At 36.9% G+C, this 27492-nt stretch overlaps 1 protein-coding gene across 1 annotated transcript in view; it reads right to left on the bottom strand.

The window, feature by feature from the left end:
- Positions 1-27492, bottom strand: part of LOC147400410 (folylpolyglutamate synthase-like) — a 66045-nt gene that overhangs the window by 9472 nt on the left and 29081 nt on the right. The window contains 1 exon segment of the mRNA XM_086446088.1: positions 9914-9997. Within this exon segment, the coding sequence (XP_086302214.1) occupies positions 9914-9997 (84 nt within the window).

Here is a 27492-nt window from a genome sequence, read left to right as displayed (position 1 = left end):
AAAAGGAAAAAGTTGACATTTAGCTTAAAAGTTCTAAAATATAAAGCTTACCATCAAGATATTTGAATGGCAAACCTCTTAAACACAGTTGAGCATAATCTAGCTAACGCCAAATCACTAAAAAAAGTGATTCCAAATAAATCTTTCTAAAACGGCAATTGTAGTTAGAAATTTATTAATTCCCCACTAGCTTCACCAATGGAGCAAAAATCAACAATTATCCACTTATCGGTGATCAAGTGACCGACAAACAAAATCTTGTCCATCAAACAAACAAGGCAACATCAAAAGGAATCTTGGAACCCAAACCTAAGAAAGAAAAGAAACCAAAACAAGGAGATATATACAAAACCACATAGAAAGACCCGACCAATAAAAGGTTTTCATGACTATACTACCAAAATCTTCTATCATCATTTGGAAGTATATAGAGAGATCAAGATATACAAGTGAAAAGGGTAAGACAAAATCATCCTTCCAATAGCTTAAACATGAGAGTTAGTAACTCTCTCAAGTTGCCAAAGATTGTGTTTGGAAAGCTCAACTCACCAACTCTTTTGTTTTTTTAGATAAATAAGGATTTCATTAAAAAGAGAAAGTGAGGTCAACCGATGGCCAACCAAGCTCAATCTCCCACTTCCTAAAATTGAAGCATTTCAACTTTCACCTTAAGAGGTGAAAGTTGGCAACTCTCGCTCTCATCCCCTTTTTTTAATTTGATTTCTTATTTTATTATAATAAATTATTATTACTATTTCTTAAAATGAATAAATAATAATAATAATAATAAATCAATTCGTATTTGGAGAGAAGAAGATTAGGGAAAAGTTATTAAATTAATTAGCCCTAATTAGACTATATAAGGATTACATAATAAAGAAGGGAAAAGACCAAACAGGACATAGACTTAATAGACTTATTTAATTAGCTCTAATTAGACTATATAAGGATTACATAATAAAGAAGGGAAAAGACCAAACAGGACATAGACTTAATATTGACTTATTTAACACTCCTCCTCAAGTTGGTGCGTGGATATCAACAATGCCCAACTTGGACAAGACATCTTCAAAAGAGACATAACTAACACCTTTAGTAAGAACATCAGTGAATTGTTGAGATGTAGGAACAAAGGGAGTGCAGATCTATCCATAAACAATCTTTTATCTAATGAAATGATGATCAACTTCGAAATGCTTCATTCTGTCATGCTGAACCGGATTTGCAGCTATGTTAATAGTTGACTTATTATCGCAATATAGTAAGAAAGGGATCGGCACAGGAAGACATAAATCAGCTAGTAAGATCAAGATCTTGAGCCACAACAACTCACATACTCCAAGTGCCATAGCTCTGTATTCTGACTCAGCACTCGATCAAGAAACCACATCCTGCTTCTTACTACGTCGGTTACCAAGTTACCACCAACTTTAGTACAATACCCAGAAGTAAACCTTCTATCAGTCACTGAACCAGCATAATCTGCATTTGTCCATGCCTCAACACGAAGATGACCATGATTTTTGAATAAAATACCTCGACCAAGACATCCCTTAAGGTATTTAAGAATACGATAAACAACAATAAGATGAGACGTTCGAGGCGAGTGCATAAACTGACTTACAACGCTAACAGCATAAGCAATGTCAGGGCGAGTCATAGACAAGTAGATCAATTTTCCCACAAGACGCTGATATTGACCAATATCTGACAAACACTCCCCCTCAGAATCAGTCAACCTGTGATTCTGCTCAATAGGCGTATCAGCGGGACGAGATCCAAGCTGACCAGAATCATGGAATAGATCAAGGACATATTTATGCTGAGAAATAAATATACCGGACTGGGACCGCGCAACCTCAATACCCAGAAAATAGCGAAGATGTCCAAGGTCCTTAATTTCAAATTGACGTCTTAAGTACGTTTTGACCGCGATAAGGCCATCATCATCATCTCCAGTAATGACAATATCATCCACATACACAGCAGAGCAACAGTTTTGCCTTGGGAGTGACGCAAGAACAAGGTGTGATCAGCAGAACTCTTATGAAAGCCAAATTGATGCATAACCTTAGTGAAGCGCTCAGACCAGGCACGAGGAGACTGCTTCAGGCCATAAAGAGACCGGCCAAGACGACAAACATGGGCAAGAGAAACAGAAGTAAGAAACCCAGGAGGTTGGACCATATAAACTTCTTCCTGAAGATCACCATTGAGAAAAACATTCTTGACATCTAACTGAAAGAGAGGCCACCCTCAAATAGCGGCAACAGAAAGGAGAACGCGAATGGTACTCATTTTGGCAACCGGAGCAAAAGTTTCTTGATAATCAAGCCCATAAGTCTGAGCATAACCACCAGACAGGCCTTATAACGAGCAATGGAACCATCCGGATTATGCTTAAGCATGAATACCCAGCGACACCCCACATCTTTCCTGCCAGGCGGAAGAGGAACAATTTCCCAAGTTTGAGTCTTTTCAAGAGCAGTCAACTCATCAATCATAGCTGCTCGCCACTCAGGATGAGCAAGAGCATCTGCAACAGTAGTAGGAAGAGAAACAACGGAAAGAAACAAGAAAACTCCGATAGGAGGGTGATAGTGCAGAATCAGATATACAATGTGAAATGGGATAAGTACAAGTGCGCTTACCCTTACGAGTGGAAATAGAACGATCATCACAGGGAACAGACGGAGGCGTAGCTGGAGGCGAGCTGGTCGGACATAGAAGTGATGGTAGTATCACATAGACGTCGAGAGTAAACCTGCAAAGGGAGGAGAGGACGAACTGACAGGGGGTGGCGAGGGAGGAACAGGCATGGGAAGGGGAAATAAAGAAGGAAAATGATCATCAAGTGAATCTAGAGGAAACCACTCAGATTGAATGCCAACAGACCCACTATAGTAGGGAGTATGCTAAAAAAAAGAAACATCTCGAGAAATGAAACGTCGTCGAGAAGGAGGATGGTAACAACAGTATCCTTTCTAGGTAGAGGAATAACCCAGAAAGATACATTTAACAGCCTTAGGATCAAGTTTAAAACGAGTTTGGTCAAGAATTTGAACAAAACAGACACACCCAAAAACGCGCGGAGGAAGTGAAAACACAGGACGATCTGGAGAGAGCTTAGAGAGGGGTGTGACAAACTGAAGAACACTGGAGGGAGTCCAATTAATAAGGTAAACAGCAGTAAGAACCGTATCAGCCCAATAGGATTGGGGCACGTTCATGCCAATAGAAATGGCACGGGCTAACTCTAGAATATGATGATTTTTTCTTTCTGATCGACCATTCTGCTGAGGGGTCTGAACATTGGACATTTGATGTTCAATGCCAGACTCTAAACAAAGTTTCACGACCTCACTATAGGTGTACTCAGTACCATGATCAGAACGGAAGGTCTTGATGGTACGATCAAATTGAGTTTGAACCATAGCAATAAATTGCTTGAAGATCCCATAAACCTCACTCTTATGTTTCATAAGATAAACCCAAGTAGTACGACTGTAGTCATCAATGAACAAGACAAAATAGCGAAAACCAAGAGTGGATGTGACAGGGGAAGGACCCCACACATCAGAATGAATTAAGTCAAAGATAGCAGGTGTAGTAGGATTCATACTAATAGAATAAGAAGAACGCACATGTTTAGCTAATTGACAAGTTTCACAAGAAAAATCAAGCAAATTATTATTATTAAATAAATTAGGGAACATGTGTTTCAAATAGCCAAAGGAAATATGGCTTAAGCGTAAATGCCAATGCATTACATGAGTCTTATTAGACTGACTACTACTACTACTAAGTTGAAGAACAGAATGAGTGCTAGGGAACCAGGAACGTCCAGGAGATACAATCCATTCACTTCACGTCCAGTGCCAATCGTCCTCTTCGACTCCAGATCCTGAAAGACACAATGAGAGGAATAAAAGGTTATATTGCAGTTCAAATTTTTTGTAAGACTACAAACGGATACAAGGTTAGTAGTAAGTTGAGGAACATGTAGTGTGTTAGTTAAGGGTAAAGAGGGTGTAACAGGTAAAAGACCTTGACCAGCTATGGAAGACAAAGAACCATCAGCCAGGTGAACCTTATGATGGCCAGAGCAAACACTATAGGTTTTAAATAGGGAGGACGTACCGGTCATGTTATCTGAGACACCAGAATCAATGATCCATGGTGAGGAAGTGGTGGAAACACTGTGTGCAGATGCAAAGGTACCTGAGTGAGCGAATGTAGAAACCGGCTGAGATGAAGTTTCTATCTGATTAAAGAATTTTCTGAACTTGTCAAGCTCGGCTTGGGATAGAGATACTGAATCCGATGGGGAGGTAGTAGCTGAAGGAGGTGCTAAATCAGTCGTCTGCTGAGAAATTACATGAGTTGAAGATCATTGAGATTGTTGACGATGCTGATTAGGACAACCATGAAGTGCATAACAGCGAGCCTTCACATGACCTAACTTTCCACAATGATCACACTTATGTTGCTGACGGGTAGGCAAAGACCCGCTGGGGGGTTGTGGAGAAGGTAGGCGAGTAAGCATAACGGAGTGATCTCCGGAAGAAAGGGGTAGGACAGCTGCGCGACGACTTTCATCGGCCAAGACATAGGAATACGCAGTTTGTAGGGACGGAAAAGGATCCATACCCAATAAATGAACTCTCGCATACTCAAACTCATCCTGGAGACCAGCCAGAAACTGAAAAATCTGATTCTTATCCAGGATGGACGCATACAATGTCTCATCAAGAGGGTCCTTCCAGGCAAAGGACGATGAATAGAAGGTCAACTCCTCCCACCGAGCACGTAGTTTTGATATATAGGTGGTAACTGAAGAATCACCTTGCGAAAGACGAGAAATTTCACGCTCTAAGTTAAAGATCCGAATGTTATTTTGACGTTGCGAGTAAATGTTCTTAGCAGAATCCCATATCTGTTTTGCTGTAGACGAGAACATAAAACCAACTGCAATATGTGGTTGCATAGATGAAACCAGCCACGATCGGACCATAGAATCATTAGCCAACCAATGAGAGTAAGAAGCGTCGGTCGGTGCAAGTTGTTTGTCTACTCCTGTGAGATAACTGATCTTTCCCTTTCCACCAATGAACATTTCAACCGATCGTGCCCAAAGGAGATAATTAGGACCATCTAATTTCACGGTAGTAATTTGAATACTCGAAAATCGGTTGAGTGAAAAGGAAGGCCACTCGATCCATTACTAGTGATCGAGGAAGATGATGTCTCAGATGCCATCAAGGGGTCTGTGTACTTTGGTTTGAAGGGAGTTCAAGTAAACACAAAAAAGGCACGATTGTAAGGGCCGTGAAAAACTTATCAAACACTGATGTAGGTGACCCGAGTAGTCATTACCGCGAGCGAGAAATCAAGAATCAATACTGCTATTAGAACAGCCCAAAAAAAACAGCACCCTGCTGTTAAAACAGCTCCAAAAACAACACCCTGTTGTTAGAACAACTCCAAAAACAGCACCCTGCTGTAATCTCCGTAGGTGTTGACTGCCACCACTCCCATAAAACAACCAACGATAGTCAAAGATCAACAAACAGCCATCTACCAGTGATTGTAGGGTTCAGAACAGCAGTCTGCTGTGTCGCACAAGCCAGATCCGCCTTTTACGATGTAAAACAAAAGCAACGAAGGTCACCTGCTGTGATCACAGGTCTCTGATAGTCGCCCACGATGATCGCACAACTTATATAGTCACCTACGATGGTCGCACAATACCAGAAATGCACCTTGAGTGTCGCAATGCCCATAGACAGTCGCCTGGGGTGTCGTAGGGCCTAGATACAGCCACTGCTGTGAGAACAGCCTGATCGCAGCTTCAATTAGTTATTAGCTCCCTATCGCATGATGTGATTAGGGCTTGTAGTGACAGAGGACCCCCGTAGGGGTGATATGAATTGAAAAATGAAAGGGGTTGAGTGATGATTTTAAGGAAGAATGAATCGATGAAGTTTGTAGCAGTGGGTTTCGATGGAGGTAGAGAGCTTGGCTCTGATACCAAGTTCGTATTTGGAGAGAAGAAGATTAGGGAAAAGTTATTAAATTAATTAGCCCTAATTAGACTATATAAGGATTACATAATAAAGAAGGGAAAAGACCAAACAAGACATAGACTTAATACTGACTTATTTAACAAAATCATATATTACTATTTTTATTGTAACAATGAGAAAAATAATTAAAAAATAATAAAAGATTTAAATTTAAGTTTTAAAAAAATTAAATAAATAAATAAGAATTTATCTTCAACATCAATTAGGAAGTTGGATTTTTTTTTAAAAAGGTCTTCTCTTATCTCCCAATGGAGTTGGAGCTCTATATAATTCCAAGGTGAATTCTTGTAAGCAACCAAACACAAAAGTTATAATTAACACTCACTGTCAACTTTCCAAAGTTGACATTCAGAGAGTTGAACACTTGAAAGTCCAACTATCACAAACTCTCACTTATCAAATAGACCCTAATTCTTTCTTAAAAATCCAAGATATTAAGATAAATCCCCTACTTCCCATGCCATATAGTCTTGTGCTGCCAGCCCTTTTGTAAAGAATGAATATAGGATGGAAATACATATTTGAAAGGGGATTAACCACACCAAATATCATTTGAAAAGTAGACCCTATCTTTCGTCCATACCTAGAATTTAATACCTTTATAGAACTCCATCCATGTCATAAGACTACCTTTCCATACGTTGCAGCCATACAGGTCACAGGAATGACCACTATCCCAACCAAGATTCCTATTGCCATACGTGGTCATAGTTACTATCCTCTTAAGACTTAACCACTCCCAACCATTTCTCAATAGCCATTTGCCAAGAAGAACCCAATTCATAGTTTTAATATTCCTAACTCCCAACCCTCCCCGCTTTTTGGGACTGCAAATAGTATTGAAAGTATTATCTTGAGCATTCATTTCCAATTTCTTTGCATCTCCGGCTATCCTTAATTTAAATGAAACTCTTTTTAGAACAAAATTCCCATACATGTTCATAATCATTTTATGACTATCAACCTATAAAAATACAACACCTTTTTTTTTTTTTTTTTTCCATTATGATTTTAGAGCTTGTATTTATAACTGGTGGACTACTTCCAAAAAACATTAAATTCCTTCATAATTAGAGTAACTATTTCCCCAAAAGCACATTATCCCAGTCTCAATCTCTTCAAACTAATACCCCTAATCTTCTTAGGATGACACACCAACTTCCATTTTACAAGGTGAGATCTCTTCTTATCTCCTCGATCATTCCACAAAAAGTTAGGCTTTTACCTTTAAAGAGTTCAATTGGATTCATTTCAGAGACACTGAGCAAAGGTGGACCTAGATCCTCTAAATTGTTTCAGCTAAGAAGAACATAGCAACTCCAAAAGGATGGAGCAAAATTAAGAACATCCAAGCTTAATTTTGGTGGTTGCTCAATTTGAAACCCTAAGTATGCAAATATATGAAGCCTTTTTAGAAACAACAATGGTGTTAGTCTTAAGATATATTTTTTACTATTGCAAACTAAGGTTTTAACCAAGCAATGACTATTCCTTTGTTTAGTCGTTCAAATATCTTTGTAAGTTACGTATTTGATGTTACGTAATTCCTTTTGTAGATGAATTTTCAGTCAAGTTGGCTCTGAAATCTTGGTTGGCATGGGAAGGATCTTTCTTATCGTCTAAATGGATTCTTTGGTTCTTGGCTTCGTTTGCGATTTGCTGGGGTATTTGGATAGAGCGCAATCGTTGTATTTTTGAGGGGAAGGTGTCTACGGTGGAAGGGCTAGTTCTTTCGATTTTGGAGCTCATGTTCTCTTGGAGCAAACTCTATAAGGAATTTAAGGGGTCTTCTTTGAAGATTTTATTGTGAGATGAGATAGGGTTTGATCCTTGTCGCAAGAGTGATTTGTTGCGCTCGCTTTGTTGTGGTTTTTCTTTTTTTCTTGTTTCCTCTCTTTGTTTTGGGTTGCTCCCCTCGACCCCCCTCATTCTTCTTTTCAATAAAATTATCTTTACTGATCAATTTTTTTTTTTTTTTTTTTGAAGTAAAAGACAATTCCTCAATGACCTTGTCAAGGGAAATGGAAAACCTCTGACAAGCAGAGGTAAGCTAATATCCCAAACCATATTAGGGATTTAGAGATGCCTTAAAATATCCTGCAACACATCTTAGAAATACCAATGAGAAAGAAAATTCTCTTGCTACGAAGGGTGCTTACAGACATTTGATGTACAATGCAGCTGAATTCTTGAATTTCTTTCTTACTCTTTAATAAAGTTTCTCTAATTAAATAAATAAAATAATATAAAAAGTGACAAAACATAGAGGCAAATGAAATCAAAGTGAATATTAAGCAACCTACAACCATAAAAACCTCCTAATTTAGATGACTACTTTAGGGGAATTTCATAATTTAGCACATAGTCAAAGGTAAATATCACAGCTTGAGTTAGGCTATGGTATATGCTATTTTAAGTTTGTTTACAGAAGAGCAAATGAGTCATCTAGGGGGAGCTAATATGCTTCTGGGGTGCTATTTAGCCCACATAATCCAATCAAGTTGAAAGGAAAATATCAGGGGATGGGAATAAGAATGACTATGCTTTTTGGGAGTAAATGTTGGACATTCAAGAAACATGTTCATAGATTGAGCATAGAAAAAATGAGGATGCTAAGATGTATGAGTGAAAGACTAAGAAAGCTAAAATTAGAAATAAACATATTCATGAAAATTTAGTAGTAGCCCCAATAGAGGAAAGACTAAGGAAAATGGATTGATATGGTTTGGCTATGTGCATATAAGACTCAACAACAGCCCCAATTAGAAAGAGCATGCAAGTTGAAGGATCTAAAAGAGAAACAGGAAAAACCAAAAAAGATATGAATATCGGTCATGAGAGCATATTTGAACATTGAAGGTGCCATCTTAGCCAAGTTGGTAAGGCTTGAGGAGTGTTGATCCTGTGACCTAGTATCAAATATCATTGAACCCACCTTCACCTCCGTTGACCACTAACACCTTGCTTGCCTTAAAAATAAAAAATAAAAAAATAAAAAAGAGCGGATTTGAACATACTTGAACAAACAAAAAACATGGCTTTATTGGAAAAATTGAATGGAGCATTAGGATTCATCCACCCAACACCAATTTTTTTTTGCGTTACGGCTTTGGTTATCATAATGGCTTTCATTAAGGGTTTGATAGAACATAAAAAATTGTTTCATTTTTTTTAGCTCATTTTTAGTGTTCGGAACTTCTATGGGCGGAATTTATAGCTTTTATGGGTTCTTTGTAATCCTAGATATTGAAGTTGAGATCCCCTCTTCACATATTTCACTTTTTGTTTTTGTTGTGCTGCTTCATTCATGGCAACATGCTTGGATTAAGAAAATTTCAAAAATGGAGACATCACTTACAACGAAACATTTTCGAGATAAAACGGTAGAGAAAAGAGTGACTAAAGTTGTAAAGAAAGCCTCTAGTAACTTACCTCTTCACAAATAAATATTTTACATGTTAATACAATAATGAATTGAAATAATGTTTGAAACTTTTACTATGATGATCATAATGATTATTTAATTAAGGATTTGAAAGGGCATATAAAAATTGATTCCTTTTTCAATTAATTTTTAGTGTTCGAAACTTTTATGTGGAGAATTTATTGCTTTTTATAGGTTCTTTGAAATCCTAGACATTGAAGTAGAGATCAACGCTTCTCTTTTTTCACTTTGTTCTTTTTGTTGTGCTACTTCATTCATGGAAACATGCTTGGATTAAAAAATTTAAAAAATGGAGACATCAGTTGTAGCTAAACATTTTTGAAATAAAATTTTAGAGAAAAGAGTACAACTAAATTTGTAAAGAAAGCACATAATAACTTACCTCTTCACAAATAAATATTTTAAATGCTAATACAGTAAGGAACTGAAATAATGGAGGCATTGGCAATTCTTCAGAAAGCTTTTCCTACACACCAGAATTTCCACATTAAGACATGTGCCTTTCAAAGCACGTAATTTTGGAGCAGAAAATTAAAAGGAAATAAAACTAGAAGAAAAGAAAAAAGAATTGAGTCAAATGATAATCAAATGGTGAGTACATCATCATCCATGCATTGTATCTAACGAACTATTTACCTATTGTAGCACTAGTTCTCACTTCAATTATCGATCATAATATTCGGATCGATAATCCTCTCCTAGATACTATACATATGTAAGAGGCAATCTTGTAAAGTCGTAATTTGAAATAGGAAAAAATGGTGGTTGCAAGGTCCAATGCAAAAACATGTTTTTGGTTTATGGCCCATGAAGTTTGTGAACTTCTTTTGCCCCAAATCCAGTTAGTAGATTTGGTCCTTCCTGCCTATAGGCCTATGAGTTTGTGTTGTCACAACAATGCAACAATCAATATTTCCCATAATCAAGTACAACACAATAGGACCAAACACACTGAGGTGGATTGTCACTTCATAAAAAAAAAGTTGAAATCTGGTTATATCTTCACTACAATTGTAAATACTAAAGATCAACTGGCTGACATTCTAAGGGACTAGGTGGCTCTTAGTTTCGAGTAGGCTTAAAATGGATTGGGTTCGGGCTGGATATGAGTATATCCATAACCAAATTTTTTATTCGGATCCATATCCGACTCAGATCATACTAGCTAAAACTATATCCAAACCATTTTATTTTGACCAAACCCATATCCAGATCCAACTCGACCAAATGGTCGACCAGGTCGGATAATTTTGAACCACTCAAAATTATTTCAATAAAAATCAATAAAGGTGTGACTTGAACTCAAGACCTCTACCTTTATTGAGGGAAGCCTTAGCCACTATGCCCAACATTTATTGGTTGTAAAAAAAACCTTGAAAAATATAAAATATAACTTACAAAGTAATATATCATTAGGTTCTAGGTGGATATATGGATGGTATACGACCCGGAACCAACTCGGGTCAAGGGGCATCAACCCATATCCGACCCATTTTTTTAATTTGGATATACTTGAAGAAACCAAACCTGCAATGTCAGAAAATTTATTACGTATATCGAGGAACCTTACCATGATTACGATTGAAGAATTAGAATATTTAGTCAAAATAGATAAAACTCAAAATTTTATAAGAAATTCTATTGGTCAAATAGACATTACCATTGAGTTCAAAAGCATCAAAAAACATAGTTTAGACTGTCAACATGCTTAAATCAAAATTTAATAGAATAAGTTATGAAAATATTAATTTTATCAAGAAAACTTAAGGCTTAAGGAGTATTTTAGTCAATAGAGAAAAATCATGAGGAATTTCGAAAATCCGAGATACACAGTTCAAAATGATTTAATGTAACAGACATAACAGAGAAAAGAAAAATATATTTTATTTAATTATTTTTTTATTATTAAAATATTAAAATAATTACTTTTATAAAATTGGGTTTAAGTATAATTATTTATAAAAGAGGGACTTATTTGAAATTATTGAATTGTTAAAAGGGCTATGTATATATTAATAGTAATATTATTATTATATCATTATATTATAAGTTATAAATGTATTGTGTTAATAATAGGTATCTAGGTATATTATATTATAATGTTACCTAATGTCGAATTCATTTCTGCGAGAGAGAACAAAAATCAGAGACAAGTGGGCTTTGAGAATGGGTTCGTATACGTAACATTTGATTGCAATTTAAATGTATTTTGGTCGTGAATTAAGATCCAACACTAAAGAATAAAATATCCACGACAATCTACTTAATCACCAGAATATTTTGTTGAATCACCAGAAAATTAGCTAGAAAATTATTTTAATACCATAGGGACGTGTAAAACCCAACTGCAAAAGTAAGAAACTTATAATTTCAAATTCGTAATATAGTTTTCAATGAAATTTATTTTATTTCAATTTTGATAGTTAGTTTCAAATTTATTATGATTTAAATTCAAAATTTATGCATCAAATTGTGGAATAATTTATTTTATATATTTTCTCAGATATTTTAATATTGTGGAATAAAAAATAAATAAATATGAGTGAGTTTAACCAAAAAATCAATTCGAAACAAATTGAATTTCATAGTAATTTTTATAAAGTGTTCATTTCAAAAATTGTTAAGACGCCATGTTTTGAAAGTATACTTTCACTGGGTAATAATCTATAAATAAAAAACATGAAATGTCTAAGTTTAAATTTGAAAATCTCGATTGGTTAAAATCGATAATGGGATTCTCGGTTGTATGTGTTTGTAATGAGGAATTTTTAGGATTAGAATGCTTTTGAGTACTATGTAATATAGCATAAGATGCAATTAGGATGGTACCTACATGTTTACTGCTTTATGAGTTATTATTTTCGATAAACTGCTGCATATTTATAATTCTAGAATACCTAGGAAGGTTATCACACTTGCAAATTTGTTTTAATTTATTTCAAATGAACTTTGAAAGTTATATATATATAGGGGACGGTTCAGCAGCCCTAAAGTTTGCCAAGTTTGGTGCCAAACATTTTTCAAAATATGGGTTAGAAGCTTTGGAATGAGCTGATTTTTTGTGAGGATGACCTCTATGATGAGGAGATCATCCTCACCAAAAATCAGCCTATTCCAAAACTTCTAACCCCATCAAAAGTGATTTACAAAAATTGGACGGTCCACGATTCTTCAACTTGTAAACTAGGGTTAGAAGTTTCAAAATGAGTTGATTTTTTGTGAGGATGATCTCTTCACCGTAGAGATCATCCTGACAAAAAATCAGCCTATTTCAAAACTTCTAATCCCATCAAAAGTGATTTACAAAAAATGTTTGGCACCAAACTGTGCAAACTTTAGGGCTGCCGAACCGCTCCCATATATATATATATATAATTTTTATTGTCCATTAAAGGGATAATGAATGCCCATACGATTAATCGATAACTCTTTCAAAAAATAACCAATTAATTTAGAATAATAGGGGTTTAATATTCTTTCTAGTAGTATGAGATATCACTTGAAAATACCATTGTACCTACTATTCGGGAAATTCCTATCTTATCTTTATTAGAAAACAACAAATTATAATGTAAAATGGTTTGTAGAGGACAAGATTGGCTGAGGACACATGCATACCACAAAGGTATAATGAAGTTTATTGTCAAATGATCATTTACAGTCTATAGTAGTCAAACAATTGATCTCGATTAGGATCAATGACCAGCTTGAGCCGGAAACACGGTCACCCAATTATGGTAAATTGCCAGACCGACCATAAAATCAGGAACTGGAGGTGAGTTTCACACTAGTTAAGTACTGGAGCATATACAAATTGGTACTTTTGTGTCGATCGTGTACCTCATCATTCTTATCAAATACACCAGCAGGATTGATATTCTTATGATATGTTTATGTTTCTTTCGTTTTATTATGTGCAGATATTTCATTACTGCTTTATTAATTATTAACATATTTCCAGTTTTATTCGTTTTGTCTACTTATTTAAAAAATTTGCATTATTTATAATAGATTAGCTTGTTTATCCATTCATATTAGGACTATTAATTTGATATGTGAGTTTACTATTGAGTAAATTCCCTGTTACCCACCATAACAACAAAACAGTACAGATGTCCCAGGTATCGAGATACTTGTTTCTGATAGAGAACATTATATAGAGGGATCCTATGATCAGGATGATGAACATTATTTCTGTTATATGTGAGCTGAGATTTGAGTTTAATGGAACTAATTTTGCATACTTTTGGACTTCCTTGTATATATTAGTATCATGTGTGTGCATCTTCTTGTATGCATATGTTTAGAGAGTGAGAGTTTAGTGTTTATGCCGTGGATAACTGTCGATTGATGTGGGATGTATAGTTGATGTATGTAATACTTTTGAGTTGTACTTATAATTATGATTTTTGGAAATGATATTATATATTTGATATGATATGATGGTTGGAATGCAGTTTGATATACAGATATGTCTATATAAGTGAATTTTTTTTATAAATCCAATTTTTAGGGGAAACTCTGTCGAAATTATTGGTAGAAATTCACATCGTATTTGAGATTTGAGGATTTGAATTATTTTATTCACTCCACCCTGAGATTTGGAAAAAATCTAAATCCTAAATCGAGAGTGTGACAAAACCCGTTAAATTCAGATTCGGATCACTCGATAAAATCTGACCCATTTTAAGCCCTAGTTTTGAGGCATTGTTAGCAAGTAGAGCATGAGCAATATCTACACACCAACTTGCAGGGGAGTGTAGAAAGAGGTAGTAGGAATGTCTATGGGAGAATTTTTGGTAGTAATGGTCCTTCCGTAATTTGCCTTTATCTCATGTACATATGCCCAACATATTGAACCGATATATGAGTGAAAGAGTAGAGAAATTTTACCACTATTTCCTTCATTTTCTTTCTCTTCTCCTTATTCTTTTACTTCCTCCCCAAAACCCTGGATAAATCTACTAGATCATCCAAGGCAAAGGAGTGTGGAAGGTCATTTGGAGTTTTTGCCTCTTTATTTATTCCTTGTCATTGTTTGAGATCTTTGTGTCTGTGTTAGGGGTTTTTAGTGGAAAGATTTTAAACATAAGCTCAAATAGTATTCTAGTAAGAAGGGAAGGCGTCTCTTCCAAGAGTAGGCTGGTTTAGGTATAAGAATAATCAAAATCAAGAATTGCCACACTGTGTGAATCACATGAGTGGTTAGAGCTAGAAACTTCCAATTTGTCAAAATCTCACTACTACATAGTGAGGAGCCCTAGTTCAAGGGCAAAGAAGATGAAGAAGGAAAAAGAGAAGAAGATGGGAGAGAGCGAGAAAGAGACAAACACAACTTGGAGGCTAGGGTTGGGCCTCTCCTCCTTATATATTAAAAAAACTTAAAAGTATGTGCAGTCCACATACATAACATAAGGTGTGGGCCCCACCATTACATAAACAGCCCACACTACTCTAGCAGCCCAAAGAGGATTGACATACAAGAACTCTAGCACTACCCCTCAAGCTAGAGCATACATATCAAATACGCCTAGCTTGGAACATTAATAAGAAAAAGATGTCTGAGATAAGGGATGAATCAGGATTCCGGCAAGCTGATCATCAGATTTCACATAAGGTGTGATAATCTGTTTGTGCATGAGTAGATCCCAAACAAAGTGACAATCCAATTCAATGTGCTTCGTACGCTCATGAAACATAGGATTACTCGCAATGAAAATGGTTACCTGAGTATCACAACACATTTGCATCGGTAAAGAAACCTCAACACCCATATCTCGAAGAAGAGAACGAACCCATAACATCTTAGATACAGTGGGCGCCATCACACGATATTCAGCCTCAACACTAGAACGAGCCACCACATTTGTTTCTTGCTACACCAAGTAACAAGATAGCTTCCAACAAATGTACAATAATCAAATGTAGATCATCTATTAGTATGGTTGCCCATCCAATCAACATAAGAAAACCCAGAAATAGATAGTAAGCATGCGAGACGATACAGGAGACCCTTTTCTTGAGGCGCCCTACAGATAGCACGAAATACGACATATAACTTCCCAATGAGGTTGTCGAGTGCATGCACAAATTGACTAACAACTCCCATAGCATATGTAATGTCTGGGCAAGTGACTGTGAGATAGATAAACTTACCAACCAACCACCTGTATCTTTCGGTGTCCTAAAAAACTATCCCTTACTCGGTATCAAGCTTGACAGAAGAATCCATAGGTATGTCAACTGGAAGAGGACTCAAAGTCCCCGTTTCACATAGTAAATCTAACACATACTTCTGTTGGCAAAGAGTAAGTCCTTCCTTGGAGTGAGCCACCTCGATTCCAAGAAAGTAATGAAGAAAGCCTAAGTCCTTAGTGTGAAAACGAGTTCCCAAGTGAGCTTACAATTGCACAATGTCAACTAAGTCATTCCCTGTAATAATGATATCACCCACATACACAATCAGAATGATAGTACCAGAAGTAAAATAACGAGTGAATACAGAGTGATCAGAGGTGGATCGCTAAAACTCATACTGAATCACAACAAAGCTAAAATTTTCAAACCACGCACATGGGGACTGTTTCAGCACATACAAGACCTTTTTCAGCTAACATACCATATGCTCTTGTCAGTGAACAACATACCCCGGTGGCTGATTTAAACACTTCTTGTAAATTTCCATGAAGAAATGCATTTTTTTATCTTATTGATAAAAAGGCCAATTAGAACTTACTGCCATTGAGAGAAAAACTCTAACAGAATTGAGTCGAGCTACCAGGGAGAAAGTCTCACAATAGTCCACACCATAGGTCTAGGTATATCCCTTAGCCACAAGCCGAACCTTAAGACAATCGATTGAGCCATCAAGTTGGTATTTGACTGTATACACCCAACAGCAACCAACTGTGATTTTCCCAGAGGATAGAGAGGTGAGCTCCCATGTTTGATTAGTATAAAGAGCGCATTTGTTTATCCATAGCATGTTTCCATCTTGAAGAAGTCAATGCCTGACAATAAGAACTAAGAATAGACACAATAGACAAGAAATAGGCAAAGGATTGAAATGTAGGTAAAAGGCAATGGAATGAAATAGAATTGGAGATAGGATGGTTAGTGCAAGAACGTGTACCTTTCCATAATGCAATGGGTAGTGCAAGAGAAGGTACAGTGCTAACGAGAAGAAGGGCCTCAGACGAATCAAGTGATTGGGTTGTAGGGCCATATGAGACAACTAGGTGAAACTAAATCAAAATCAAATTGACGACCCGAAGAAGAAAAAAAGGAAGTAGAATCGAAAAAGGTAACATCCGCATTAGTATAGTACCAACGACCTATTGGGTCATAACACCGGTAACCCTTTTGAGTCCGAAAATAATCCAAAAAAACACGCTTGATAGAATGGGGAGACAACTTATCAAGACCAATCCCAAGAATATGAAAAAGGATATGCACCCAAAAACACAAGGAATAAGAGCACAGGGCTTGGCATTCAGGTTTAACAAGGAACAAAGAGTATGACTACCCAAAACAGGTGTAGGAACCATGTTAATGAGATAACAAACGATAAGGACAACATTTGTCCAATAAGGTTTGGGGACCGACATGTTAAACAATAAGGTGCGACCAACATCTAGGAGATGGCGAAGCTTACCTTCTGCAATACCATTTTGTTGTGATGTATTTGGACAGGTAGTCAGATGAATAATGCCATGGTCATTGCAAAAATCATCCATAAAATGTTGGGTATACTCGAGAACATTGCCAGACCGAAAATTTTTAACACCACGATCAAACTGAACAGAAACTTCATTATAGAATGTTAAAAAAATCTTGGGTAGTTCAATGTGATCTTTCATTAAGAATAACTAAGTCATACGAGAATATAATCATCCACAAAAATAACAAAATAAAAGAAACCAGAAATTCTTTTTATTCTTGTAGGACCCCAAATGTCCGAATGGACTACATTAAAAGGACTCAATTGATGCATGTTTAACTGACAAGCCTCACATTCTAACACAGACATAGGATTCAAAGAAGGAACAACTTGACGCAACTTTTCCACTAACGAGTGACTCAAGCGGTAATGCCATTGGAGAGGAGATATTGTAGCACTTAAGGCAGACTTCGACTCATTATGATCTAGAAAATAAAGTCCATTATTTTCATGCCCCGAACCAATCACTTTCTTTGTCTTGAGGTCCTAAAACACACAAGAAGAATGAGGAAAGGTTATAGAGCAATGCAATGATTTTGTTAGTTGGCTAATAGAAATCAAATTGAAAGGAAATTCAGGAATAAATAAACCAGAGGTTAGTTTCATAGAGTTAGTGGGAGAAAGATAGTTCGTCCCAAGTACAGAGTGAGACGAATCATCAGAAAAAACAATATAAGATTTAGAAGGTGAAAAATTAGAAAAGATGGCGGAGATACCAGATATGTGAGCACTAGCTCAAGAATCAATTACCCAAGTGGAAAGCGATCAGGCTGAATTACTTGAGTTAGCCAAAGTTGCGGTTGGAACAGATGACAAAGATGGCAAACCTGACAACTTCTGGAGGAGCTAACTAAGCTAAGTAGTGATGTCTCCCTTAAAATCACAATAAAAAACTATGGGAACAGAAGTAGAAGGCTGGCCAACAGAAGTGGAAGACTGATCAATGGATACTTGGTGAGCATGATCAAGGTGTCCCCATTTGTCCCAACAATAATCCTCAGTGTGCCCAGATTTACAACAGAAATTACACTTCCAATTGGAACTATCAGTACCACGGCCACCACGTGTGCTACCACAACCACCATGAGTAGTACCATGGCCACCACGAGTACCACAGCTAGAAACTAAGATTGAAAATCCTTAAGGGATGGGGTAGTGGCATGAGTAAGAGAAACACGCCGAAGGCATGAGTATGCATTGGCTGCAATAGGCAGAGTTTCATTCGCCAAAATCTGATCCTTGACGACACTATATTCGGAGTTGATGCTGGACAAGAGGAAGGCGACTTGAATTTCTTCAAATTGGCAATGTTGAACTTCCAAATTTGTGCTCTTCCCACATACCCTTCACGTTGCTATAATGCTCGTTCAATGGTTTATCTCCATGTTTAGTAGTGAATATACGCTCAAATAATTCAAAGATCTGAGTAACACTACTCTCCTGAGAGTGCAACTCGACTAGAGAGGTCAAAATCTTCTTCGTAATATCAAGAAGTTGAACATTGGAAGCCACTGAAGGTTCCATACTTAGCCACATCCATGTCATAACCAACAAGTTCTCACTCCACCAATCTTCACAATTTTTCGAATCTTCAACGTGAAGATCTTCCACTAGATACTTCACTTTCTTCTTGGCATGCAAGAATAACTTTATGGCGTGAGACCAAGAATGATAGTTATTTCCATTCAACTTAATTGAGGAAATCTACTTAACCAAATCATCACTTGTTGAGATCCGATCATCCATTGGGACAGCCGTGGAGGAGATCAAGTAGACAATGATAGAGACAAAAAAACGTGTAAAAGAGAACTAGAAAAGGAACGACACGAGATGAATGCACAACCATTTGACGATTTTTGGTTAAATCGAAAACCTAATGTTAACCAAGAAATTGACGAAAACACAACATATCTGAAGAAAAGCACCAAAAACTAGTTGAAAACAGATCAAACAACCCCAAAACACATCCACAACCAATCACAATCACAAACAAAAGCCCTAGATGTATCGAGGGTTTATCTAATAACACCACAACGAATCTCAACACTTTTTCACCACAAAACTATAGATTAGAAGATTTTAGAGAGTAAAAGAGTGAGAAGAAAGAGAAAAAAAAGATGCTCTAATACCAAGTCAGAAGCCCTAGGTCAAGGGTAGAGAAGATGGAGAAGGAAAAAGAGAAGAAGATAGGAGAGAAAGAAAGACAAACACGGCTTGGAGGCTAGGGTTTGGCCTCTCCTTATATATTAAAAATACTTAAAAATATGTGGGTGTGATAACCCCAAACAAAACTTATCTAAATAGGCCGGGTCACTTTCAGATTCTTGATTTTAGTTATCAAGAATTTTCTTGAAAAACATGTCGAGTCCCGTCGATCAAGATGAGCGAAGAAAGAACTTGTAATTTAACTGTTTCATGGTACTTTATTGGTTATACAGCTATTAATCTCAAAAGGAATGATTATACAATCATAACTATATCTTTCAATAATTCCTTGAGATTTGCACAACTACTTGTAAGACAATCCTTGATTGGAGCATCACCGATGAGATCGAACTACCCCATTGCATAGATCTCGTCGAATAGATGAGAATCAACTACTGGACCGCCAAAATCGGACTCCAAACAAGCCTAAAAGAGCGATCCAAAATCTTGTCTATCAGGAGTAACTTCGTGTGTTACTAGATGTAGCATACAATAAAAAAATGTCCCTAGTCACTTCAAACTGATGGCTTACATCAGCAACATCATTGTTGCAAATTATTATATATGGTCTTGCATGCAAGACTTGGTTTCCATGTTTCTAATCCACCTACGATGCATGCAATCACACTTGTCACTTAAAAATTGATCTCTCTCATTTCTATTCACCTCACTATAACTGCCACATCAGATTTTCACTCAAAGACATCATGTCTTTAGTTAAGAGATAAGTGTCTAGTTAACCCTCATGCATTACCCCTACTTAGAACTTAACTTGACCATGATTGCTTTAAACTTTAACCAACCCCAACCACCCCTTAACTAGAGTGAAATTCTAACTAATCTTAGTTAACTAACTTGACCCTAATTAGTTTATCTTAATTCATTATTAAATCTCAACCCAATCTAGATGATCCTATGCAAGTATTTTTTTTCTTTCAACTTGACCCCCTCTACTTAATCTATATGGCTCCATATTGCCACCTCAATTCACAGTTCTCTCCATTATATAAAAATTAGGTAAATCGCTGTCTCTAATCTTTCATGCATTCTCAATTGCCTAAGCATCTTTAAAGACCTCTCATCCCCCTCAATTACCACTACAAATCTTTATAACTCAAGTCTAGTGTATATGATTCTTCTAAAGCTCTTCTCTTATCACCATTAAGAAGTTCTAAAGGATTCTTGAAGAAAAAAAATCAACAAACTTCTTATGTCACTTAGTTGGGTATTTGAGAAGAAGTCTCGATTTAGTACTTATTAAGGTAAGTGGTTTTCCACTACTACATATTCTTCTATCTTTTCATTTTCTTTTAGTAAATTCTTATTCTTACACCATTCTTGCTTATTAGGTTCCCCCTTCAATTAGAAACTATAACCTCAACTCTTCGAGGAAAGTCCACTTTCAAGCAATCTTGAAGAAGAACACATAAAACCTTAGGTAAGATCTGTTAGTAAACAAAACTTTAGCTAGAATATGAACTATAGACATTCATATTTAATGAAGTCTTTTTATATCTTAGCCCCAAAAGAACTCAACGTGGCAGAGCCAGAGCATGGAACCGAGACCGAGGAATGGGGTTTTTGCAAGTTGTGTTTGCAATTTGAGAATGTATGTACCTTTTCACCCTACGTAGACCACTCGATATGTTATCTAAAATACTTGTATTGCTGATTTTAAAACTAATAGTTTTCAAAATCTGCTTCCTTCAACTTATTTGACATAGGAGGGAAAGATAGTATGTTTTATATTTCACTTGTCATATGTATAATGTTTTTATTGGCTTAATTATATATGACTTGGTTATTTGATATGAATCATTAGAGAAGAAAGTTTCATCCTTAAATGTTTATATACTTCTAATTTTACGGACATAACTATTCGAAGAAAGAACATCACTAGAAATCTTACAACCTCTCTCTCGTAATTGTTATGTAATATTTCTGTTTTATAACAAAGAAAACTCTTATGTTATTCATGTAATATTTCTGTTCTATAATATGGAAGTATATCATTGTCAGCATGAAATGTTAATATGAAGTGTGTATGTTTTATTTATCTACAAAGTTCTCAATATTTCTGTTTTGCTCTATAAATATACATCATTTTACCATGAAAGGCTTATGTTTTATTATCTAGAAAGCTCTCAAATATTTTTGTTTTATGTCATACAAATACCTCATTTTTATCAAGAAAATTTCAGTTTTGTAACATTGATTTATAATCTACAACCATCTCGTCTCACCCGTGAAAGGTTTTGTTTTGTAAGTCGTAGTAATGTTTCCTATTTACCATAAGAAATTTATAATTTATAATTTACAGCTTAAAAACCTCTTATGTTTACTATGAAATATCATGTTTAGTAACTTAAAAATATCTCATTTTCTCATCAAATGTTTATGTTTTGGAAGTAAAGAAACCTCTACTATTTTCAAAATTATCTACAATATAAGTATGTGCATTTATTAAGTATGTATCGATGACTGTTGTGATGTGTACTCATCACATGGATACCCTGTGGTGTAGTTTAGGAGTGATATGGTGGACAATCAATTTTGGATATGGATAATACCTTGTTTATGATTATGAATTTGTTATTTAGTGAGTACATCGGGATAAAATACGACATTGGAATTGACAGGCAATTTCTAGGTATCCATGGGACGAGTTGTAATGTTTTGTTTTCATGTCTTGATTTTCTTTTTAACAAACCGGAATTAAAACAATTATTATACTGATGATTTAACATCTCACCAATTTTTTTGCAAATAAAACACGTACTTATATTATTTTAGTATAATTGGTGAGCCAAAAACGACCATGAAACTACCTCGTGAGTAATTTCTTGGCTCTTTTGGAAACGAGGAATTACCTTATTGAAATATTAGAATAGTCAGTTCTAGTTTGACTAATATTAGTTTATTTCGGTTTATTTCTTATTTTCTTTGTAAGGGCATTTATGTCCATTCCCTTATTATTGATTATAAATATATGCCAAGCTCTCAGTACGAGACTAGTCTTTTCTCTTCTAAAATTCTTCTTGGTATTACAGTCGAAAAAAACCTTTGATCCTCCATTTTCGTTTTTCCTCCAAACTTTTTTTTCTCATTAATCCCACTACACTAACCGAACTCACCTAGCAGTAGCCTCATCTAGAGTTTCTCCCCTTGGGGGGCTCTTTTCTTTTTGATTTATAATATCTTAATCGCATGTTGCGATAGAGACTTTATTAGTTCTTCACATGCTGCAACAAAGTTTTGCGTTGTGATTTTTGCTTACGTTAGGGTTTCTCTTTACAATCAAACCATGTGTTATTGGGTGAACTTCGATCAGACTCCTAACTGCGTTGCGATCAGAGCCACTGAACCTAATCTGCCTTGCGATAGCAGCAGATTGTTTTTGGGTGAACTTTGATCAGCCCAACAGCCTCAATCCATCTTGCAACAACAGCAAACAACAACGTGTTGTTGTGCACATCTCGATCAAACCTAAAGGTCCTAAACAGATTCTGCGATCAGTTTATATGCCCTAAACAACTCTTCGATCAGACCTACAGGCTTGGAACAGCCCCTGCAATCAGACCTATAGGCTTTGAACAGCCCTGCAACAGCAACAGCCATTGATTGGGAGTTTTGCGATCAGACCTACAGACTTGGAACAGTTCTGCGACAGCAACAACTAGTGGTTGGGAGTCTTGGGATCAGCCTATAGGCTCTTAACTACCCTGCAATCAGTTCTACAGCAGTTCTAGAGTTTGACGAAGACTTGCGCCAACAACAGGGGCTTCGACAGCAATCAGTTGTGATTTTTGGTGTTGCCGACAGCAATTAGTAGCATTATTTGACCTTCAACAGTACTAATACAGGAGATCACCCTTCAATCCAAAGTTTCTTCCTATCTATAGTGTGCAATGATGACGACTCACGAGACTAAGGACTCTACTATGACCCTTGGGGCTAATTTCTCAGTCCAGCATATAACCAATGCCCCACTACATGGTCGTAACTTTTAGTCTTGGTCCCGGTCGGTGCAACTTTATTTGGGTAGTAAAGGAAAATCTAGTTGGGCTGTCAGGCGTTGTTCCTAAGCCACCCCTCACTGATTCTAAATTTGAACAATGGAAAATTATTAATTGCACCATTCTTGGATGGTTATTTAACTCCATGAAGCAACGCATCTGCACTATGTTTATGTATCATGAAATTATCTCTTCTTTGTGGTCTGCTCTTACTCAGACATGCACATGCTCGAAATGACTCGAGGATTTATGAACTTTACCGGGATATTGCTCAGGCTACCCAAGGAAATCAAAAGTGTTGCAGATTACTGTGGATTCCTTCAGTCTCGTTGGGAAGAGCTCTCGCACTATGAGTCTATGGTTGAATTGTCTGCCGAGACAGCCGGGTATGTAGTCAAGAGGATTGCTTGACATCAGACATATCAGTTTCTCATGGGTCTACACCCTGAGTTTGAGGCACTACAAACCTAAATCCTTAATACCACTCCTCTACCTTCCTTATTTGAGACATTTGCGACTATTGATAGCGATGAGCGTCATCGCCGTATAGTTCCCTCCCAATCTCAGCCCCCTATCATTATCTCTGCTCTAGATACAGATTAAATGGCTCTTGCAGCCAATTCAGGTTTCTCTACCTCCCGAACTCAAGGATCCGAGAATTGAGGCCGTGGAAGTGGTAAAGGTAGTGGTCTTACATGTAGCCCCTATGGGAAGATTGGCCATGAGAAGGCCCGCTGTTTTTAACTCTATCCCTACCTATTGAGATCTTCTAGGGGACAGCCTTGTGCTACTCTTGTGGAACCTACCTCTGTTGATCCTGCATCCCTTGGAACTATTGATTTGCAACATCTACAGACGTAGATTACAACTATTGTACGGGATTAGCTCTAGGCTCAGACTCCCTCATCTATAATCGCATCTATTACTACACCTCTTCTACATTTCATGCTTCTCAGTCTGGCTCTGCTCGTTTGACTTGGGTAATTGATTCTGGTGCCTCTGATCATATGACTAGTAAGTCTAATAATTTTATTTCTTCAATTTTTTCCTACTACCCATAAGGAAATTCACCTTACTGATGGGTCTCTTACCCCTATTCACAATAAGGGTACTATCTCCTTAACTCCTGGTTTTTCTCTTGATTCTGTTCTAGATGTTCCTCACCTATCTCTTAATCTTATGTCTATGAGTAGTATAACAAAATCTTTAAATTATTCAGTAACATTTTTTCCTACTCATGTCTTTCAGGACCTGACTTTGAGTATTTTCTGACAAAGGGTATGAGAGGGATGGGCTGTACCTATTTGGAGCTCCACCTACTGCTGTTCCAACTTCTGTCCTCTCACTCATTGGGAATCATATTTTTTCTTCCTAGACTTTAGACTTATGGCATGCTCGCTTAGGACATGCAAATTTTTAGCACTTATATTCATTATTTCCTGCTTTAAAAAATTCTTATAGTGGACACAAATTTCAGTGCTCCGTGTGTGAGCTTTCTAAACACACATGTACATCTTATATTCCTCACATGCATAGATTTAATGTTATTTTTTATTTAGTTCATTTTGATGTGTAGGGGTCTTCTCCTATTACTACTTTTAATGGTCATAGATATTATGTTACATTTATTAATGACTATTTTCGTTGTACATAGGTTTATTTAATGCGTTCTCGCTCTAAGGTGCTCTTTATTTTTGTTAATTTCCTTAAAATGATTCATACTCAGTACAACATTACTATCAAATCTCTTAGAATAGATAATGGAGGGGAATATATTTCTAATGGGATTCGGTCCCATCTCCATGAGCGCGGTATGCTTCATCAGTTAATTTGCCTATACACTCCTGAGCAAAACGGGGTGGCGGAACGTAAGAATCACCACCTCATGAACATCGTCTGTTGCCTTCCATGAGGGATGCAAGTTCCCAAGTCATATTGGAATATGACAGTTCTTACTGCTGCTTTCCTAATGAATCGTGTTCCGAGCCGCACCTTAGGGGGACCGGTGCCTCTTTATGTTCTTCGACCTGATACCACTCTCTTCCCCATTACACTAAGTGTCTTTGGGTGTACCTGCTTTGTTCAAGATAAAACTCCCCATCGCACCAAACTAGATGATAAAACCATTCGTTGTATTTTCTTAGGTTACTCATCTATCATTCGGTACTATAATCTACTCACTTATCGTCTTATTCATTCTTTGGATGTCACATTTTTCATGCTTCATCTTCTTTGCAGGACTCTTTTCCTTTGCAGGTTCACTCTCTTATAGTACTACCGTTTCCAATTTTCTCTCCACCTTCATCTTCGCCACCGCTGTAGGTTTACTCTCGTCACCCTCCCCCCCCCTCAAACCTTGCCAACCTCTTCCTTGGACTCATGTATACCTCCTACATTTACTCCTGTTCCTTCTATTTCTGACTCACTTTCCTATTGCACTTCGTAAAAGTAAGTGAGGGTGTGTTACTGATCACCCTATTGCCTAGTTTGTTTCCTATCAGGGTTCCTCTCCTTCCTGTCGAACCTATCTTGCCACCACAGACTATTCAGATTCCTCAGTCTTTATTTGAGGCTTTACGTGATCCTAAGTGAACTAGAGCCATGACTACTGAGATGGATGCATTGCAGAAGAATCATAGCTGCGAACTTGTTTCTCTTCCCTCTAGGGAACGGACTGTTGGCTGTAAATGGGTTTTCACTGTCAAGTATCTTGCAAACGACACTGTTGATCCTTAGAAGGCCCGCCTTGTCGCTAAGGCATTTACATAGATTCTGGGAAAGGACTTTGGTGCCACATTTGCCCCTGTAGCCAAACTTTCTACTGTCCATCTTCTTATCTCTTTAGTGGCATGTCATTCATGGCCTCTTCACCAGCTTGATGTGAATAATGCCTTTCTCAACGGTGATTTGATGGGGGTCATTTATATAAATCCCTCTCCTGGGTTTCGTCTTTAGGGGGAGTATTCTGGGAAAGTATGTCGCCTTCTCAAATCTCTATATGGCCTAAAGCAATCTCCGCGAGCTTGGTTCCAGTGTTTCTCTGAGGTCATTCTATCTATGGGGTTTTCTATATGCCACTCTGACCATACTTACTTTACTCGACGAGGAGTAGGTGGTTGCAATACCATTGTCTTGGTTTATATGGATGATATTATAGTAACTAAAAATGATGCACAGTAGATTGACAAGGTTAAGAAGCAATTGGTAATTCTTTTGAGGTTAAGAACTTAGGTCCCCTCAAGTACTTTTTGGGGATAGAGGTAGCCTACTCACGTCGTGCTATTTTGTTACCTCAACACAAATACACATTGCATCTTCTTCAGGACACTGGTATGCTTGGTTGTCGTCTTGTCTCTTCCCCAATGGATTAGAATCATTGTCTTCATGCTGAATCTGGGGAACTTTTATCTGATCCTTCATCTTATCAGAGACTCGTAAGCCGTTTGATTTATCTGACTAACACTAGACCGTATTTGACCTTTGCGGTTAGTGTAGTCAGTCAGTTTATACATGCTCTACGTATCTCTCATCTTGACGTTGTGTATTGTATCCTTCGCTACTTGAAGTCTTGTCCTGGTCTAGGCTTATTTTATTCGTCTACTACTCAGTTACATTTATCTTGTTTCACTGATGCTGATTTTGTGGGTTCTCTTACAGATAGGAGATTTACATCTGGTTTCTGTACTTTCTATGGCGGTAATCTTATTTCATGAAAAAGTAAGAAACAGAGTGTGGTTTCTCGTTTATATACTGAAGCTGAGTATCGTGCAATGGCTCTTGGCATATGTGAGCTTCTTTGGCTTAGATCTTTACTGATAGAGTTGGGATTTCCTATTGCTGGTTCCTCCTCCCTGTTCTGTGACAACAAGTCTGCTACCATGCTTGCATCTGACTCAGTTATTCACGAAAGGACTACGCACATCGAAATTGATGTTCACCTTCTTAGGAAGAAAGGTCGATCTGGTGCACTTGAGATAGTCTTTGTTCTTTCTTTAGATCAACTGGCCGATATGCTTACAA

Source organism: Akebia trifoliata, chromosome 6 (genome assembly GCF_017979445.1).
Source record: "Akebia trifoliata isolate Shusen 1 chromosome 6, ASM1797944v1, whole genome shotgun sequence".
NCBI classification, from domain to species: Eukaryota; Viridiplantae; Streptophyta; class Magnoliopsida; order Ranunculales; family Lardizabalaceae; genus Akebia; species Akebia trifoliata.
This window is presented reverse-complemented; position numbering and strand designations above follow the sequence as displayed.